Raw genomic sequence first — 19,557 nt, forward strand, 5'->3', positions numbered from 1 at the left:
AATCGGCCTTTTCAGCCACACTAGACGCTGTGCCAGAACCACCATCCAGAGCACGAATACCATAGTCTTTCGAGACTGAAGGTTGCCAACAACAGTTGTAAGGCCCACGGGACAGGGCATTTTCTTTGCATTTGGAGTTGGGCTGGGCTGTGTATATTGTTGTCTGAGGGTAGGAAATTCAGTTGTCCTGCACAAGACCTGGAGACCCTCAGGTACATTGAAAGAATTCTCTGGATTGTGGGCCAGGTTTTAAAGACTAGGCTCTGCTCCTTCCCTCTGTGCCTCTTGGAAAAGACCTCTGATGTCCCGGTGACCAGTTTTCCATGTTCAAGCCAACTCCTTGTAACCTAGAAAGGCAGCAGCTGGCTGTCCTCTCTCCCAAATGTGTGCAATTTCCGAGTCAGCAATCGGAAATGATCAGGGTGAAGTTGGCTGCCGTCTGGTCTCTCCTGGCCATTTGGGCTGTGTGTGTAAACCTCTCTTTGCCCCCCCCACGTCTTCCTTTCACTTACCCTACTGTACTCTCCAGCTATGGGACCTCTTGTACAAGCTGCGGTTCGTGCTAACTTACATCGCCCCCTGGCAGATCACATGGGGCTCGGCTTTCCACGCCTTCGCTCAACCCTTCGCTGTGCCTCGTATCCTTTCGCTGTTGCGACGGCTGGGGGGCTGGATGTGTTGGGTAGAGGCCGGGCCGGGCTGGACCTCCCAGTGCTGGAGGTGAGTCTCCCTGGAGCCCCAGTAGGTTCTGGGGAGATGAAGGAGCAGCTGTGTAAGGTTTGGGGTTGGCGGCAGCATGGCTCTCCTGTCGGTGGTTGTCTCTCTTGCCCAGCATGGAAGCTCTCCTCCTCCCGAGTTGGATTTGAGAATGTTCATGTCCTACCTGGGACTTGTGCTGTGTTCCCTTGACTGGTGCCCTTCCAGACTCGGCCATGCTCTTCGTCCAGGCCGTCCTCTCTGCCCTCTTTTCCACCCCACTCAACCCACTGCTGGGCAGTGCTGTCTTCATCATGTCCTATGCTCGCCCTGTCAAGTTTTGGGAGCGCGACTACAAGTAAGCAGAGAGGCAGGGAGAGAGCAAAAGGTATCTGAGGGCAGAGGGCTGAGGCTTTGCACCCACTTCCTTGCTTGTGTGCTGTGTACTGGGCATTTGGTGGCCCCGGAAGCACATGGAACATGCATCAGCCTCTCTGTCTCTTTCCTTCCCCCCCCCCCCCCAGCACCAAGAGAGTGGACCATTCCAACACCCGTCTGGCCACGCAGCTTGATCGCAACCCAGGTAATGTCCAGGTCTGGGGGCAGGAGGGGAGAGGTGCAGGACATCTTCGGCTTTGTACTTGGGTAGAATCCCAGCTACTGAGTGACCCCAAGGGTGGCTTAAACAAGTGAAACTTGCATGCCGTATATCACAGAACATTGGTTTCTAGACCCCCTCGCTGTCCTTGTACCCTTGTCCCTTTGAATCCTCTAGCTTATTGATGGTCTCTTTAAAATATGGCGCTCAAAGCTCTATGTAGCGTTCCATGCACATAGACTGTGCTTTCTAAAGGAATAATTATTCAGTATGTCAACCTTATCCGCAGGTTCGGGACCTGCGAATTTGACTCGACCCACATCAGGAGGGCCTCACTGTACCTCCTGGATGTTACCAGAAGAGTTTTCCAGTTGTTTCTGGAAGGAGTTCTGAGGAATAGGGAGACTGTGTTGCAACCTTCCTGGGTTTCAGAATACCTCCAGGATGTGATCATAAGGCACTTCCAGTCGCATCCAGGAGGTTCTTGAAGTCCTATCCCCAGATTCCATTATCTGTGGGTTTCAGTGTCCGCAGAGAGTCCCAGAACGGATCCCCTGCGGATACCGAGGGTGGACTGTAATAGTGGACAATGTGTTGAGCTGCGAAAAGCTTGGTTTTATGGTAGATCTCTGGTTCTAAGCAAGGGAACTGACCTGAGCTGCCCCCCCCCCCACGCACGCATTGATGCTTCGTTTTGCACCGTGTGTCCTTCAGGGGCCGACGACAACAACCTGAACTCCATCTTCTATGAGCACCTGACGCGCTCCCTACAGCACACGCTCTGCGGAGACCTCCTGCTGGGGCGCTGGGGCAACTACGCCACGGGAGACTGTTTCATCCTGGCCTCAGACTACCTGAATGCGCTGGTGCACCTCATCGAGATTGGCAATGGCCTGGTCACCTTCCAGCTGCGGGGCCTGGAGTTCCGGGGTGAGGGGGGAGGAGGGAGACTGTTCTCCTGGGGAGTGGAAGGTTAGGGGAGAGTCTTGGGGAGGGATTGTGGCTCAGTGTCTGTGCAGAGTTCCCAGTGCATCGCCCTCCACTGGTGGACTGTGGACTGACTTGTGGGCTTCCCTTTTCCCCAGGCACGTATTGCCAGCAGCGAGAAGTGGAGGCCATCACAGAGGGTGTGGAGGAGGACGAGGGCTGCTGCTGCTGCGAGCCGGGACACCTGCCCCGCATGCTGAGCTTCAACGCGGCCTTTGGGCAGCGCTGGCTGGCTTGGGAGGTGGCTGCCACCAAGTACGTCCTGGAAGGCTACAGCATCAGTGACAACAATGCTGCCTCCATGCTCCAGGTCTTCGACCTGCGCAAGATCCTGATCACGTACTACGTCAAGGTGATGCTCGGAGGGGGGAGGTCTGTTTTCATGCAGTTCCTATCCTGCACGAGATATGATGCTCGGGATTGTTTAAATCACGTAGTGCCATGCACAATAGGAGATGGGTCTCTGCCCCAAGGGGTGTGCAGTCTGAAAACAGGCACGAGAAGGAGAACCACAAAGGAAGGGAAAAGTAAATGGTGCCAAGGCAGATGGGGAAGAACATGTAGTACATGTGGGGTTTAAGTACAAGCAGGCAAGTCCTGCTGGGTCAGGCTGAGGGCCCATCTAGTCCAGCTTCCTGTGTCTCAGCAGCCCATCGGATGCCTTGGAGCACTGAAGACCACAGTGAGGAGGCTGGTTAGAAGGAGGTTGAAAGGGAGGGTAAAAAGAGTCCAATCTCTCCAGATTGCATGGAGGCTGCTTAAAACAACAGTAATAGAGGCCCAGCAGAGGTGTATACCGCAAAGAAAGAAAGGTTCCACTAAATCCAGGAGGGTGCCCGCATGGCTAACCAGCCAAGTTAGAGAGGCTGTGAAGGGCAAGGAAGCTTCCTTCCGTAAATGGAAGTCTTGCCCTAATGAGGAGATTAAAAAGGAACATAAACTGTGGCAAAAGAAATGTAAGAAGGTGATACTGGAGGCCAAGCGAGACTATGAGGAACGCATGGCCGGCAACATTAAGGGGAAGAATAAAAGCTTCTTCAAATATGTTAGAAGCAGGAAACCCGCCAGAGAAGCGGTTGGCCCTCTGGATGGTGAGGGAGGGAAAGGGGAGATAAAAGGAGACTTAGAGATGGCAGAGAAATTAAATGAGTTCTTTGCATCTGTCTTCGCGGCAGAAGACCTCGGGCAGATACCGCTGCCCGAACGGCCCCTCCTGACCGAGGAGTTAAGTCAGATAGAGGTTAAAAGAGAAGAAGTTTCAGACCTCATTGATAAATTAAAGATCAATAAGTCACCAGGCCCGGATGGCATCCACCCAAGAGTTATTAAGGAATTGAAGAATGAAGTTGCTGATCTCTTGACTAAGATATGCAACTTGTCCCTCAAAACGGCCACGGTGCCAGAAGATTGGAGGATAGCAAATGTCATGCCTATCTTTAAAAAGGGAAAGAGGGGGGACCCGGGAAACTATAGGCCGGTTAGCCTAACATCTATACCGGGTAAGATGGTGGAATGCCTCATCAAAGATAGGATCTCAAAACGCATAGATGAACAAGCCTTGCTGAGGGAGAATCAGCATGGCTTCTGTAAGGGTAAGTCTTGCCTCACGAACCTTATAGAATTCTTTGAAAAGGTCAACAGGCATGTGGATGTGGGAGAACCCGTGGACATTATATATCTGGACTTTCAGAAGGCGTTCAACACGATCCCTCACTAAAGGCTACTGAAAAAACTCCACAGTCAGGGAATTAGAGGACAAGTCCTCTCATGGATTGAGAACTGGTTGAAGGCCAGGAAACAGAGAGTGGGTGTCAATGGGCATTTTTCACAATGGAGAGAAGTGAAAAGCGGTGTGCCCCAAGGATCTGTCCTGGAACCGGTGCTTTTCAACCTCTTCATAAATGACCTGGAGACAGGGGTGAGCAGTGAGGTTGCAAAGTTTGCAGATGACACCAAACTTTTCCGGGTGGTAAAGACCAGAAGTGATTGTGAGGAGCTCTAGAAGGATCTCTCCAGACTGGCAGAATGGGCAACAAAATGGCAGATGCGCTTCAATGTCAGTAAGTGTAAAGTCATGCACATTGGGGCAAAAAATCAAAACTTTAGATATAGGCTGATGGGTTCTGAGCTGTCTGTGACAGATCAGGAGAGAGATCTTGGGGTGGTGGTGGACAGGTCAATCAATGAAAGTGTCGACCCAATGTGTGGTGGCAGTGAAGAAGGCCAATTCTATGCTTGGGATCATTAGGAAAGGTATTGAGAACAAAACGGTTAGTATTATAATGCCGTTGTACAAATTTATGGTAAGGCCACACCTGGAGTATTGTGTCATGTTCTGGTCGCCGCATCTCAAAAAAGACATATTGGAAATGGAAAAGGTGCAAAAGAGAGTGACTAAGATGATTACGGGGCTGGGGCACCTTCCTTATGAGGAAAGGCTACGGGATTTGTGCCTCTTCAGCCTAGAAAAGAGACGCCTGAGGGGGGACATGATTGAGACATACAAAATTATGCAGGGGATGGACAGAGTGGATAGGGAGATGCTCTTTACACTCTCGCATAACACCAGAACCAGGGGACATCCACTCAAATTGAGTGTTGGGAGAGTTAGAACAGACAAATGAAAATATTTCTTTACTCAGCATGTGGTTGGTCTGTGGAACGCTTTGCCACAGGATGTGGTGATGGCGTCTGACCTGGATGTCTTTAAAAGGGGATTGGACAAGTTTCTGGAGGAAAAATCCATTATGGGATAAAAGCCATGATGTGTATGCACAACCTCCTGATTTTAGAAATGGGCTATGTCAGAATGCCAATGCAAGGGAGGGCACTAGGATACAGGTCCCTTGTTATCTGGTGTGCTCCCTGGGGCATTTGGTGGGCCACTGTGAGATACAGGAAGCTGGACTAGATGGGCCTATGGCCTGATCCAGTGGGGCTGTTCTTATGTTCTTATGTAGATACATGTATCCTGTTGCCACTCGCTTGCATCTGCCAGTCAGAAATAGGCTGTCCTCTGAAACTCAGGAGGTTGCATAGAATCATCATGGCTTGCAACCTGTGATGGAGTTTTCTTCTGTAAATTTGTCCAATCCCCTCTTGAAGGCATTGAGGCCAGGTGCTATCACAACTTCCTGTGACAAGGAGTTCCACAGATAATTTACTCCCTGGGAATAAAGGGGCCAAAGGCTTCTTGAGAAAGTTGGGCTTTGAGAAGAGATTTGATACATGTGAGAAAGGGGTCATCCTGTTGGTGATCCAGGGAGAGAGTTCCAAGAATAAGGGGAACTGAAGGAGAATGGTTGGAGCCATGTAAGGGGGCAGGAGACCCTTAGGTGGCTAAGGGTGGTGTAGCCAGGCAAGCGAAGGGCACAGGGAGGAGAGTGGTGGGATACAAGTGCAGAAAGGTAAGGTGGAATGAGGCCTTGCAGGGCTTTGAAGATAAGCACTGGGAGAAGAGAGGAAGCTAGTGCAGGACTTTCCAGAGGGGGTGACGTGAAACAATTTTGGGGCACACGCATTCCCCTACCCCTGTTTTTATCTACATAACCCTATGCGGGGTAGGCTAGACCATGCTGAGAGTGGCTGAAGACAAGCAAGGAATTTGAACTCCACTTTTCTGGAGCCTGCCTATCTAAACATGGTATGGAACTAGCCTCTCTGGATTCTTGCCCTGTAGGAGGAGGCAAAGGAAGCGAAAGAATCTTTCATTGGCCCAGCTGAGGCCAGGGTTGAGATCCTGTTCTCTTCAGCCACCTAAGAACGGGTGCCTTCCTCTTTTTGACTTTGGGCACGGTCCTAACCCCTTTCCAGCACTGCCATAAGGGCAATGCAGCTCCGAGGTCAGGGAACAAACATTCCCTTACTTTGAGGAGGCCTCTGTGAGTGACACCCGACTGCAGGATGCAGCACACGGCCCATTGGCACCAGTGCTGGAAATAACTGACAGAATGGGTCAGGATTGCACCCTCGGAGCCCCTTTAGTCCTCTCATCCCCTGTACACCTCAGCCTCCAAATCTCCTTCCTTCCAACTGTCGTGGTCCTTGTGAGTCACTTTCTCCCACCACCCAGTGTGGTCAGGTGGGGGTACCTGCCCCCTGTCCTTTTTGTTGTTGCATCCTCCTCCCCACTCCTCCCTTTTTTTGGGAAAGGATGGGGAAGCCACCATTGCTCTAAAATTGGGGATAGGGCTTGTAAATTTCAAGGGTCCTTGGACCTTCCCCCTCCCATCATTTGAACAATGGCCCCCCCACCCTTTCCCTCCACTCATGGAAGCCATACTTTTTGCCACCATTGCTGGCAGCCTTGCCTGGAGAAGTGCAAACATTTGGGAGTTTGGCAACCTCTGAGTGGAGGCCCGGCTGCATGTCAAGTCTAGAGAAACAGTCGTGGGGAAATCTTGCATGAAGTACTCAATTTGTCTCTCGCTCCCCCCCCCCCCCCCCCGCAGAGCATAATCTATTATGTGACCTGCTCCCCGAAACTGGATGACTGGCTGGGCAATGAGGGGATCCAGGAGGCCCTGCGGTCCTGCACCTCTCTCAACTACGCAGACAGCGACCCCACCTTCAACCTCAACATTGATGAGGACTATGATCACCGCATGGCGGGGATCACCCTGGCTTCCTTCTGCAACATCTACCTCGACTGGATCCAGTACTGTGCTGGGCGTAGGGAGAAGGTGAGCCAATGGGGGCGGGCAGAGCCAGAGAAAGACACCAGTGTTTGCTCTGTGCGAAGTAGAGGGGATTGGGGCTCAGACCTGCATGCCCCAGAAGTTGTTGTTGTTGGCATCCTTCAGTCTCGGAAGACTATGGTGTCACGCTCTGAATGGTGGTTCTGGAACAGAGTGTCCTCTCCAGTGTGCGAAGCCTGGGTAAGGTAGATATGGAGGATAGACTGTTACCCATGCAGCAAATCCCCCCTCTCCACGTCGCTGAAATGGTCCAATGGAAAGGCAAATACGGTTGGTTCCAGCAGCGTCGCAGGAGTTGCCAGAACGTGACTGTGTTCAGCCGTGAACTGCCTCAGGGACTCCGGCTCTGGATTTTGCCTCCAGGTTGACTCCTGAAGCCTTTTCCTTAACTGGATGTAGCTACAAGGCAGTGGAGGTTTGGGGTCAGAGTTTTCTTTCTCTCAGATGAGCTGCCTTCCCAGGCTAAGGAGTCCCATCTACCCGGTGGCTGTTTAGTCGCCTCTTAAGACAAGTACAGCCAGACTGAGGGCCTATTCTTATCCCCAGCCCCCAGGGGAAAGAAGCCCCAGCCCCAGAAGTACTTATTAACAAAACTCAAATGTGTGAGGGCTACTTAATGGTTGTCCTCCCCCCCCCCCTCATATATGCGTCTGCATTTATAATTTCAGCATCTTCAGTGGTGTGAAGTGCGCGGTGAACTGGCCTGTAAAAGCTGATGGCACAATAATTTTGTTAGCCTTTAAGGGGTCCATTTGTCCATCACCAGAGTTGCGTGTCTGCCATCTTAGAAAATGGCAGCTACTAAGTGAATGCTGCAGTCTGACCCTTCATCATGCTGAATGTCAGGCAGATGACTGCAATTTTAAAATTGCAATGTACTCATGAGATGCAAGGATAGATTGATTCTCTGAGATGTAATTAATTAGTGCACACTGGGCATCTGTCAAGGTCTTTGAAGTTTTAAACACTTGGTCAGTTTCACCTGTTCAACTCTGTGTCCTGTATCTTATTGCTGGCTCAGTGGGTTTTGTTACCCCTCTCCAGCATTGTGCGATGACTGTTCTCAGAGCGGATAATAAATACTGATCCACAGTAGTTATTTGGAGTGTCCCCTGGGAGGCTTTCGTGAGAAGGGCAGGCAAGACTCACTCAGGGCGCGACAGATCTCGGCTGCTCTGCTTCACGGATACACAGATGCAGTGACTACGTGACTTGTTTATGTGCCTGTCTCATCTCGTTCTTCCTGCAGCCTGTGGACCGGGAGTGGAACTCCCCTCTGGTCACTTTGTGCTTCGGCCTCTGCATCCTCGGGCGACGGGCACTGGGCAGTGCCTCCCACAGCATGTCAGCCAGGTGAGATGAGTTTCCCCTGCCTGAATGTGCACGCGGCCCCCGTGCCTACCAGCCCGCTCCTGAACGACTCGCCTCTCTTTGCAGCCTGGAGCCCTTCCTGTACGGCTTGCACGCGCTCTTCAAGGGAGACTTCCGGATCACTTCGCCCCGCGACGAGTGGGTCTTTGCCGACATGGATTTACTGCACCTCGTAGTGGCACCTGGGGTGCGCATGTCTCTCAAGCTGCACCAGGTGGGCTCCTCACGCCTTTCAGTTTTGGGTAGGCAAGGCCTATAGAGGGGGTGTGGTGGAGTCATATGGCAAGTAGTTTGAACTGGTATGGATTCACCTTTCCCTGGAGTGGAAAGGGTTAAGCCAGGGTGAGACCCAAGAAAAGATGCTGCTGTCTAGGGTGAAGGATGGGGTAGTACGCATATAGCCACCAACCCAAGACTGGGGATAGGGTTGTGGTTAGTCCTTTGTATTCGGAAGGTCCCAGGTTCAATCTCTAGAAGCATCTTCAGGCAGGTTTGGGAAAGTCCCGCCCCCCCCTGGAGAGATGCTGCCAATCAGTGCCTGGTAATATGAGAAATGTCTGACCCAGCAGGAGGCCAGCTTCTTGTGACACTCCCTTCTCCTCCCCCCAAGGATCACTTCACCTCCCCGGATGAGTATGACGACCCAGCTGTGCTGTACGACGCCATCACATCGAACAAGGAGAAGATGGTCATCTCCCATGAAGGGGACCCGGCCTGGCGCAGTGCCATCCTCACCAACACACCCGCCCTGCTGGCCCTGCGCCACGTGATGGACGATGCCAGCGACGAGTACAAGATCATCATGCTGAACAAGCGCTTCCTTGGGTTTCGGGTCATCAAGGTAGGCCAGGCCTCGGGGTTCATTGTGGCCTCCCTTTTTGGGTGCGTGTGGGGGGCAGAGGAGATGGCTGTGGCCGTCGGGGTGCAGGAAAGTGACTGAACTCTGTTGGAAAGGACCAGGCACCCCTCGCACTGCCTACAGAGGGTGGGGCTCGTGTTTTGTTCAGCGACCTCAAGAACCAGGCTGGCGACAAGCCTGATCACAAGCGGAGTGCCCAGATTGATTGGGCGTGGGGGTGCAGGCCCTGAAGCGATAACACTGAACACTCAGGAAGCACAGCACCTCCTGAGTGTCCAAAGCACTACAGGCACATCATGTTGGTGCAATTCTTACAATAACCCTGCAAATGAAATGAGCGGTGTTATGCCCATATTGCAGCTGAGGAAGACTGAGGCCAAGAATATTGCTGTCTTATCTTTAAGCCCATACCTTGTCGCCCCACTCTGGTCTGTCCCAGGTGAACCGGGAGTGTGTCCGGGGCCTGTGGGCCGGTCAGCAGCAGGAGCTGGTTTTCCTCCGGAACCGGAATCCAGAACGTGGAAGCATCCAGAACGCTAAGCAGGCGCTACGCAACATGATCAACTCTTCCTGTGACCAGCCCATCGGCTACCCCATCTATGTCTCACCACTCACGACTTCCTATGCCGGCAGCCACCCCCAGCTCTGCTCGCTGTGGGGGGGCCCGGTCAGCTTGCACAACATCTCTTCTTGGTTCATACGGAGCTGGGAGAGGTGAGGGCCTGGTGGAGCTGGGGTAGGGGGGAAGCCTCCTTCTGGCCTCCAGGTCTTCTGACACTGCTGTGTGTGGAGGGAGGGTCAGGGAGGGCGTGTCAACAGCCTGCAGGGACAGCAGCAGGTGGTGCTGAGACCCTCTCCCCCTCCCCCTTCTCTCTTTGGCTGTCCAGGTTGCAGAAAGGCTGCGGCGCTGGTTGCAACAGTGGAGGGAACATCGAGGATTCGGACTGCGGTGGCGGCCCGGCCTCCCTCAGCAATAACCCGACTACACACGGGTCTCAGGTCCCGGGGAGCACTGTGCACAGTGCTGGGCTGGTGGCTGTGAACCCCGCGGAGCCTGTTGTCGCCAGCACTCAGCCTCAGGCAGGTATGAAGACCCTCTGCAATCAGGCATGCTGATTTTGAGGGATGAGGTGAAGCAGCTATCCTGGGGACGGGGGGAGAGGGAAACCTATGAACAACCTGGCTGGATCAGGCTGAAAGCCCATCTAGTCGAACCTCCTGGATCTCTCAGTGGTCCACCAGATGTCCCAGGGAGCGCACAAGACCACAGGATACCTGCACCCTGGTGCCCTCCCTTGCATCTGGCACTCTTGAGTAGCCTAATTCTAAAATCAGGAGGTTGCACATACACATCATGGCTTGTAACTTGTGATGGACTTTTCTTCCAGAAATTTGTCCAATCCCTTTTCAAGGCATCCAAGCAGATGCCATCACCACATCCTGTGGCAAGAAGTTCCACAGACCAACCACACGCTGAGTAAAGAAATATTTTCTTCTGTCTGTTCTAACCCTCCCAACACTCAATTTTAGTGGATGTTCCCTGGTTCTGGTGTTGTGTGAGAGGGAAAAGAGCACTCCCCTATCCATTTTATCCATCCCATGTATAATTTTGTATGCCTCAACCATGCCCCCCCAGCTCCTTTTTTCCAGACTGAAGAGCCCCAAACACTGTAGCCTTTCCTCGTAAGGAAGGTGCCCCAGCCCAGTAATCATTTTCATCGCTCCCTTCTGCACCTTTTCCATTTCCACTGTATCCTTTTTGCGATGTGATGACCAGCACTGGACACAAAACCCCAGGTGTGACCTTACCATCTATTTGTACAACGGCATTATAATGTTAGCCTTTTTATTCTCAATACCTTTTCTAATGATCCCAAGCATGGAATTGACCTTCTTCACCACTGCTGCACATTGGGTAGACATTTTCATCGAGCTGTCCACCAGCACCCCAAGATCTCCCTCCTGATCTGTCACAGGCAGCTCAGAACCCATTAGCCCAAATGTGAAGTTTTTTTTTTTTTTTACCCCAATGTGCATGACTTTACACTTACTTACATTGAAATGCATCTGCCATTTTGCTGCCCATTCTGCCAGTTTGGGGAGATTCTTCTAGAGGTCCTCACAATCCCTTCTGGTCTTTATCATTTGGAAAAGTTTAGTGGCATCTGCAGACTTGGCCACCTTAGCCCTGTCTCCAGGTCATTTATGAACAGGTTGAAAAACACTGGTCCCTGGACAGATCCTTGGGGCACACTGCTTTTCACCTCTCTCCACTGTGAAAATTGTCCATTGATACCCACTCTCTGCTTCCTTGTCCTCAATCAGTTCCCAATCCAGGAGAGGACCTGCCCTCTAATTCCCTGACTGTAGAGTTTCCTCAGCAGCCTTTGGTGAGAGACCGTGCCAAACACCTTCTGAAAATCCAGATATTATATCTGGAAAATCCAAGTCCTGTGGGAGGATGGGAGCAGGACCAAGATTCTCATTGGGATATTTTGTGACTTGGTTTTGAACAGTTTTTTCAGAGGGGTGGGGTGGGGTGGAGTCCTGGCTCTTTTTTATTTTATTTTCAAAGGCATTTATATACACTTGTATAGTAATGTTGTGATGATGACAATAGAAAGTCCCTCCAGTGGTTTTTGTAGCAAAAGAAATGGAAAGCTGGACTTCTTGTCTCCCCAAATAACAAGGCACCAGAAACCAGGGAGTCGGTTATCCACACCTTCCTCGCTCTCACTCTGCCTAGTGTAGGGCTTTGCTGGTCTCTTCAGTGCTCCTGCTTGGACATTTCTCTCTCATTGCCTTGAAAAGGGAGGGGTTCCCCCAATTTGCATCAGCCTGACCAGAAGGCACTCTGAACATAAGAACAGCCCCACTGGAGCAGGCCATAGGCCCATCTAGTCCAGCTTCCTGTATCTCACAGCGGCCCACCAAATGCCCCAGGGAGCACACCTGATAACAAGAGACCTCATCCTGGTGCCCTCCCCTACATCTGGCATTCTGACTTAACCCATTCCTAAAATCAGGAGGTTGCGCATACACATCATGGCTTGTACCTCTGCATGTGCTAATTGACCTGTTGGGGGCCTGCACTGCCATTGCTGCCTGACACGCCTGTCTCCTTGCTGCAGGTCTAGAGCCTGGTCTTCCTCCTGTGAGCCAAAGCTGGCTGGTCCAGCCCCAGCCGGTCTCCTTGCTGAGCCAAGGCGAAGGGAGGCCCCCGCCAACCCCGGCTGCATCGTGGCCGCCCGGCCCGCATTTCCTGGGAGGCCAACTTTCCTGCGCCAGCTCCTTGGCTTCGGTGGCCGAGGGGACGGGACGTGCCCCTCTGCCTCTCCACCAGGGGCTTGGAGCCCCCTCTGCCTTCGCCTATGAGGGTCTTTGTGGCAAATGGAGCCTCCCCAGCCGCAAAGGACTGAACGGGCTGGGGGGCAGCGAGAACGACGTCCCCCCTGGAACACCCCCAGCCTGCACTAAAGAGAACTCTTCTTTATCATCTTCTGCTGTCACCACTTTGGGGACTACTGGTGTTGCAGGGAGTCCTAAACCTCAGGTGCGTGGCTCCCCCCCCACTCCTTTTACCTTCTCCATCCCAAAGCAGCAGAGCAAGTTACCCTCTGGCCAAATCTGAGCAGTCATCCTCTTCCTCCATAGCTGTGTTTCGGTGTTCAGGAGTTTGGTTTGGGTTAAGTTTCAATCCAGTGTTGGAGGGGAAAAGGCAACTGGGCCAATTAAAAAAACACCTTATTTTTATTTTATGAAATTAGAAAGAGAGAGAGAGAAATACATTGAATACATAGTTCTTGGCCGGTTTTTGACTTCAGGTCAGGTTTGAATTGACTCTCTGCCTTTAAAGGATACTCCACTACACTGGAGCACATCTTATGAAGTGTATGTAGTCGTATTTATTGAAGGATTATTTATTTTTATCCTGTCTTTTGGCTTCCAAAGCAACAAAATGTAACCGTTTTTTGACAGATGGACCGACACTGTCGCTAAAATGATTACAGAGTCTTCCTAATAATTCAAACAAGACAGTGAGCAGTAGGGAAAGATAAACCAGATCAGTGGGGGCCAAATCAACATCACTGAAATTGCCTGTAAGGACACTGAACAGCTATAGGCGGATCCTCGTTATCTGCAAGAATTCTGTCCCTGGACCCCTCATGGATACCGAATTCCACGTGATATCAAATCATGCAGATTTCGGGGTCTACTGAGCTCCAAATGCTAGTGGAGCCTTGTTCTGGTCGCATCCAGAGCCTGTGGAGATTGCACACCTCAGAAAGGCCCCCGAAAGGTGACGCTTTTGACACTTTGGGGGGCCTCAGAAAGAGCCTCCAGAGGCTTCAGGTTGGGCCAAATGTGGCTCAATGGGTGTCCGGAGTACCCACGTTGAGCCAAATCTATAGATAAATAGGCTCAACCTGTATAGTGAAAGACCTTCAGGGATAGGAAATTCCACAGCTTGGGGTCTGCGGACCTGCCCCGCGTTGCCCCACCCCAGCTGAGCCTCTGATTTGGCTTCTGTTGGCAGTCAAAAGAAACAAATGTGACCTGTGTGGCCATGAAATCCAAGAGTTGGTGTCCCTGGCAATTCTGTGCAAGAGAAACACACAGCCAGCACCAGCTGGCGATAAGTTGGCAAGGCCAGGAAAATTGTGTGTGAATAACTGCAGAGGGAGAGGAAACTCTGTACATGGTCAAGAGCAACCTCTTCGTTCTATTTAGTTGCCTTGTTTCAGTTGTGGCCTGTTCTCCTGCGTTTTCCCTCCGACCCCCACCCATCACCAGGTGGCCTGGCCCAGCACGTTGTCCTCTTGAGCTCTGCGATCCAATTAGTGATAATAGGAAGCTCTCCAGCTGACTCCCCTCCTCCTCCACAGCAGGAAGCGAGGGGGTGTTGAAGGGCAAAAGGAGGATTTGCGGCTGACTGCGGTGTTTTCAGTGGAGGAGGAGTCTACGTGAATCTCCTTCTGCCTAACCCTCCCCACCCCCAGCTTCAACCATAATTGGATTCCCTTCTCTTCCAGCCTCTTCTGAAAAGCCCCCCCCCCTCATTTAAGCTCCTTGTCCCCAGTTGGGCATGTGCTTTCCTTATTTTTCTTAAGGGGTGTGTGGGTGTGTTCCTCCCCCAATCAGGAACACTGTCATTTTATTATGTCATCCTCAAGAACTTGATCTGTTGCAGCAAAACCAAGCAAGAGTCTTGTGGCACCTGAAAGATGACTAGTTGGGGGAGTGCAGCCTGCTTTGGCAGACTCCTTTGTCTTATGTGACCCTGGGCAGTGGGCTGCACTCCCTCAAAAGTCTGTTGACATAATGAATGAGTCTGTCTTCCAAGTGCCACCAGCTTCCTCGTCCTCTTAGAATGATGTGGCAATTCAGACAGTATCATTTTTAATATTAAATTTCACACCCCCAGGTGAAAACAGACGGTTTCGTGCCCCAAAACTGGAAGCTGATGCCAAACACCAGTTGTTCCCCTCTCTAACCTCAGTGATATTAGGAGGCTGGGCCTTTTCTTGGTAAAAGACAGACTGTGCTTCCAAAGCTCAATATCTTGTCTCTCTAAGTGACCCTTTTTGTCTCCTCCGCAGCTCCCCACCCCAGGACCAGTCCCTGAGGGCGCCAGCGATTCCACCCTGTTGCCTCCAGAACCGTCATCCACGCCGCGAGGGCCCTGTCCCCTCTCTGAGTCTGCCCCTGTTGTAGCAGAGTGGGGGCGGCAGCGGGAGGAGGAGGAGAGCCCGGCCGCCGTGCAACCGCTTCTAGAACATCAGTACTGATGGGGGGGGGGGGAATTCTTCACATCCCATAGAACCACGGGCTGGTCCCGTCTTGACTCTTCCTCTTGCCCTCCCAGCTCCTTTTGTTGGGGGGAAAACACTCTGGTTCCTCCTTCCCTCCTTCAGGACCATGGACAGCAATAAGGGGAGTGGGGGCTCCCCCTTTCTTCCCGCTGCAGCCTTCTGTGCCCCCATTTCCCCCCTCCCCACTTGCCTGTAGGGGTGGGCTCAATTTTTTGTGACTTTGGTGGGGGGGGAGAACCCTGTGCACTGCCCCCAATTCCATCCACCCCCCACCCCACCCAGGGAACCCACCTTGGGCACCAATCAAAAGAGGTTTCTTTTCTGCTGTCAATCCGTGGGGATAATTTTTGTTTTGTTTGCTTAATTTTCTCCTCTTCCAGGATTTCGGTTGGTATAAAAATTAAAAATGCAGGGGAAAAAACACCCCCGAAAACCTCATTTCTGCACCCTGTTTGAAAATGTGGAATGTTTGTACTGAAGCTGATGTGTTGGGGGAGTTGGGCTCTAGGTCTGCCTCTCTCCAGCTCCCTGCCTTTTGGCAGTCCAGCAGTCCAGCTCTCTTGTGTCCTCAAAAGTGTACATCTTTTCAGCCAATTCTTTTTAAAAGGGGACAAGTTTGGGGGCGGTTCTCTCTTGGTGGGGTGCAGCTTTGGATGGAGATGGCCACGGGACCTGGGAGGGGTGTCATGTGGCCCAGGGTACATGAGTAGATGTGCAGCTCCCCAGCGCGTGGGCATGGGCGCAGGCTGGAGCTGCCCTTGCTGGGCTCACTGGGAGGACCAGGTGTGAAGGAAGGAGTTGGTGGCTTCAGTGCAGTTCTGGCCTGGTGGAGGGGGGAGAAGGAGGCCAGGCTGGTCCTGCTCCTGTGTGCATATTCAGGGTGTTAAGAGGGAGCGGATTATCTCAGAGCCCCCTCTTGCTGTGGGGTGGCGGAGGGACTCACCATCTGGATAAAGCTGGGCTTGGGGGAGGAGGCTTGGCACGGGGGGGGGTGTGGTGGTGGTGGAGGGAAGGGGCTTAGCGGAGCCTGCTGGGCCGCTTCTCCCCTTTGAAAACAAGTGGGCGCAGCTGCCTTGGCCACCCCTGTTGAAAGCACTCTGGCCATGCTCAGAGGCACGCTCGCCTGCCTGCGGGAGGAGCTGCCCTCTGGCCCTCCGCAGCGCAGCCCGACTTCCTCCTCCTCCTCCTCCCCCCAGCCTCGCTTTGTGCGTCCTGCGGCCGAGTGACGCCGCGCGCCCCCTCCCTCCTCAAGCTGGGTCTCTCCGCCCCGATCGGCGGGGAGGAAGGGAGGGCGGAGCCGGGCAGGCGCCCGGCCGGGAAGGGACACGCGCGGCGGCCGCGGCGGGTCCGCGCGGGAGCGCACCGAGAGGTAGGCGAGGCTGGGCCGGCACTGGGCACGTGCGCGGGGGCTGCGGCGGGCGCCGGGAGAGCCGCCCCCGAGCATCCCCTCGCCCCGGGAGTGCGCGCAGCGGGCAGGGCTTCCAGCGCGCCTGGGCAGCGCCCGCGGGGTGACAGCAGCCCGGCCGCCCCTCCCGGCCCCGCCCGCCCGCCCGCGCAGCGCAAGGCGCGCCGCCAGCCTGCAGCCGGAGCCGGAGCCGCGGCGGGGGCGCACACGCGCGAAGGTGGCCCACGCGCTCCCCACCCCATTGTGGGACAAAAGCACCGCGGGGCTGGCCCTGGCCGCCGGGGCCCGCGCGGGGGCGCGAGCGCAGTGGAGCATGTGCAGAGCGCCCTCCTGCCCCAGCGTCGGGCGGGATGTGCTCCGTTCTGCGGCCCAGGCTAGTAGCCGGCAGTGCATCCGAAAGCCTGAATGGGTCTGGAAGGACCTGTGCTTTATCTCCAGGCTCTCGGCCGGGGGGGGTGTTTGGGGAACTCTTTTGTTTCGTGGGGGGGGGGGGGGCAGTGGCGTAGCCAGAGGGGGGCAAAGCACTCAGCTTTGCAGGGCGACCTCTCTGTTCTGCTCCCATGGCGCGGAATGGCTCCAGAGGGGAGCGGGAGGCACCGCTTGCACGCCGCAGTGAGGCCCCCTGCAAAACCTGCACCCCCTCTAGCTACACCATTGGGGGGGGCTCTTGCCTGGATCAGGAGCTGTGGGATTTGATTGAGCATTTTATCCCAAGCAGTGTCCCCTCCCCCCAGCAGTGACTACAGTGACAGCTTAAAAAAAAAATCAGGGAAACATTTGAGGTTGCTTCATGTTGAGTCTGGCCCTTTCTCCATACAGCTCAGTATTGTCAAGCACTGGCCGGCAGCAGGCAGCCAGAGTTTCATTCACAGCCTTACCTGGATGTTTTACCAGGAATTGATCCCCAGGCCTTCTGTTTGCAAAGCAGGGGCTTTTCAGGGGAGATGCTGGCAAACAGCTCCTTGAAAAGATGTGATGTGGGGCTGCTTTTTCCTTCTTGATCTATAACACGCCTCTTGGGTAGAAGAGAGCTGCCCCTTTAAATGAATACTCCCAGTTAACAGGGCCCTAACCTGAAGCAACCAAGTGTCAAGGATGAACCTGTGCAGATTGTTTTATCAATACTGGCTTCTGGAATGCCTTTCCTGCTCTGGAGTTTCACTGGAGTTTGAGCCTGAGCACAGTTTGGAATAGCAGCATAAGGGGTTTCAGTTTGAGTCCTGCACTTGTCCGCTTGGGTGGGGGCAAAAAAGTCTCGATGGGATTGGAAGGTTTGGTTTGAGCTGGTCTGTTACCTTGATTTATTGACTGGGCAATTGTATCCCCAACTTAAAGGGTGGTGAAATGGTTGGCAACCTTCAGTCTCGAAAGACGATGGTATAAGCGTACAGCACCTGGTATTCCCAGGCGGACTCCCATCCAAGTACTAACCAGGCCTGACCCTGCTTAGCTTCCGAGCTCATGGTATATAAGCCTACAGCACCAGGTATTCCCAGGCGGTCTCCCATCCAAGTACTAACCAGGCCTGACCCTGCTTAGCTTCCGAGATCATGGTATAAGCCTACAGCACCCGGTATTCCCAGGCGGTCTCCCATCCAAGTACTAACCAGGCCTGACCCTGCTTAGTTTCCAAGATCAGACCAGATTGGGCACGTGCAGGGTGTGAGGAACTCAATTAAACCCCCAAACCATTAGTTGATTCACACAAACGGGAATAATCTACCTGTGGGAGTCCCTGCCATCATATTGGTTTAAAACACTCTTGTTATTTGCTGGTCCCAAGATCACTTCAAGGGCAGAGTGGCAATTCTGAAAATTATAGGTAGGGGTATTTTGTCATTAGGGGCAGAAATCAGAAAGTCCCAGTCAAAGAATGTCTTCACTGGGACCTTCTGGATAAATGCAGAATTTTCAGCAGAATTTTGAGTTCTCCAGAATTCTTCAGCTCCTCTCTTTTCATTTTGCTAAACTTCCAGCCTGCTGAGGAGTTCTGTGTGCTTTGCATTTGGTCCTAACAATAGAATGTGGCTTTTAAATTTATTTTAGTGAGCTATAGTGGAGCCAGCATGACTTTGATTAATCTGGAGAAAACGCACTCCATGAGGAGGGCTTGTGGGGAATCCATCCCATGAATCAGGCCTGGAAGGAGTGTCAGGCATCTGGCTTCCCAACAGATGTTGACCATCTTGGGCGAAAGGGCCTTTGGAGGTGGGAAGGGTTGAGGAGCATGTTTTGTTCCCAGGCTTTTGGGATGTGCCTTCTGTGTAATAGACAATTGGCTAGTGAACCACTAGTGTGACTCTAGTCACTACATCTCCAAAAAGGATATTGTGGAGCTGGAAAATGTGCAGAGAGGGGCAGCCCAAACAATCAGGGAGCTGCTACATGTTTCTTAGGAGGAGCTGGAACAGGTGCAGAGGAACACAGTTAAAACTATCAGGGAACTGCCTAAGCATTGGGGACATTTAAGCTTGGAAAAAAGGCAATTAAAGCAGGACACGATAGAGGCTTATCAAATTCCACATGGTGTGGAGTGAGAGAAATCTTCTCGCAATCCTAGAACGGGAACTGTCGTCCAGCACTAGGTCATCCCAGCGGAACTGAGTGGCAGGGTATTTCGGACTGGCAAAAAAGAGATCCTTCTTCACATAGCGTGTAATTAGCCTGTGGGGTTCCTTGCCACAAGATGAGCTTGGCCATGAGCTTGGCCAGCTTTAAATGGAGATGATATCAATTCTCCGGGGAAAAATCCATCAGTAGCTGCTGGATGTGATGGCTGTGTGAAACCTTCAGGGTCAGCGGAGTCTAGCTCAGAACTGAAGTTGCAGGGGGAGCAATGGCAGGAGAGGTGGGTGCCTTTATCTCCTGACTGTGGGCTTCCCAGAGGCAACTGATGGGCCACTGTGAGGAAACAGGATGCTGAGTTAGATAGACCTTGGGTTTGATCCAGCAAAGCTTTCCTTACGTTCCTATGACCTGAATAATCAAATCAGAGAGAGAGAGAGAGAGAGCACTTTTTAAATCCAAAATTTGTCTGGTGCAGGAGGATGTGGTTTCGGCGAAATGCTTCCTCGTCTTTCCCCACACATGAAGGAAACGGCTCAGGATATATAGAGTGGATCCACCCATAG

The 19,557-nt window shown here is 52.8% G+C and overlaps 2 protein-coding genes across 2 annotated transcripts in view; both read left to right on the plus strand.

Moving 5' to 3' along the window:
* Positions 1–15,441, plus strand: part of PCNX3 (pecanex 3) — a 43,489-nt gene extending 28,048 nt beyond the window's left edge. The window contains exons 23-35 of the mRNA XM_066610252.1: positions 530–638; positions 925–1,054; positions 1,221–1,279; positions 2,009–2,224; positions 2,380–2,633; positions 6,733–6,963; positions 8,228–8,331; positions 8,416–8,563; positions 8,960–9,190; positions 9,648–9,922; positions 10,096–10,292; positions 12,340–12,761; positions 14,809–15,441. Of these exons, the coding sequence (XP_066466349.1) occupies positions 530–638; positions 925–1,054; positions 1,221–1,279; positions 2,009–2,224; positions 2,380–2,633; positions 6,733–6,963; positions 8,228–8,331; positions 8,416–8,563; positions 8,960–9,190; positions 9,648–9,922; positions 10,096–10,292; positions 12,340–12,761; positions 14,809–14,997 (2,565 nt within the window). The 3' untranslated portion in view covers positions 14,998–15,441. The remainder of the gene's footprint in view (positions 1–529; positions 639–924; positions 1,055–1,220; positions 1,280–2,008; positions 2,225–2,379; positions 2,634–6,732; positions 6,964–8,227; positions 8,332–8,415; positions 8,564–8,959; positions 9,191–9,647; positions 9,923–10,095; positions 10,293–12,339; positions 12,762–14,808) is intronic.
* An 875-nt stretch (positions 15,442–16,316) lies between these two features.
* Positions 16,317–19,557, plus strand: part of SIPA1 (signal-induced proliferation-associated 1) — a 40,780-nt gene continuing 37,539 nt past the window's right edge. The window contains exon 1 of the mRNA XM_066610267.1: positions 16,317–16,390. The gene's annotated coding sequence lies outside the window, so the exon portion shown is untranslated. The remainder of the gene's footprint in view (positions 16,391–19,557) is intronic.

The sequence above is a fragment of the Tiliqua scincoides genome, chromosome 15 (assembly GCF_035046505.1).
Source record: "Tiliqua scincoides isolate rTilSci1 chromosome 15, rTilSci1.hap2, whole genome shotgun sequence".
NCBI lineage: Eukaryota > Metazoa > Chordata > Lepidosauria > Squamata > Scincidae > Tiliqua > Tiliqua scincoides.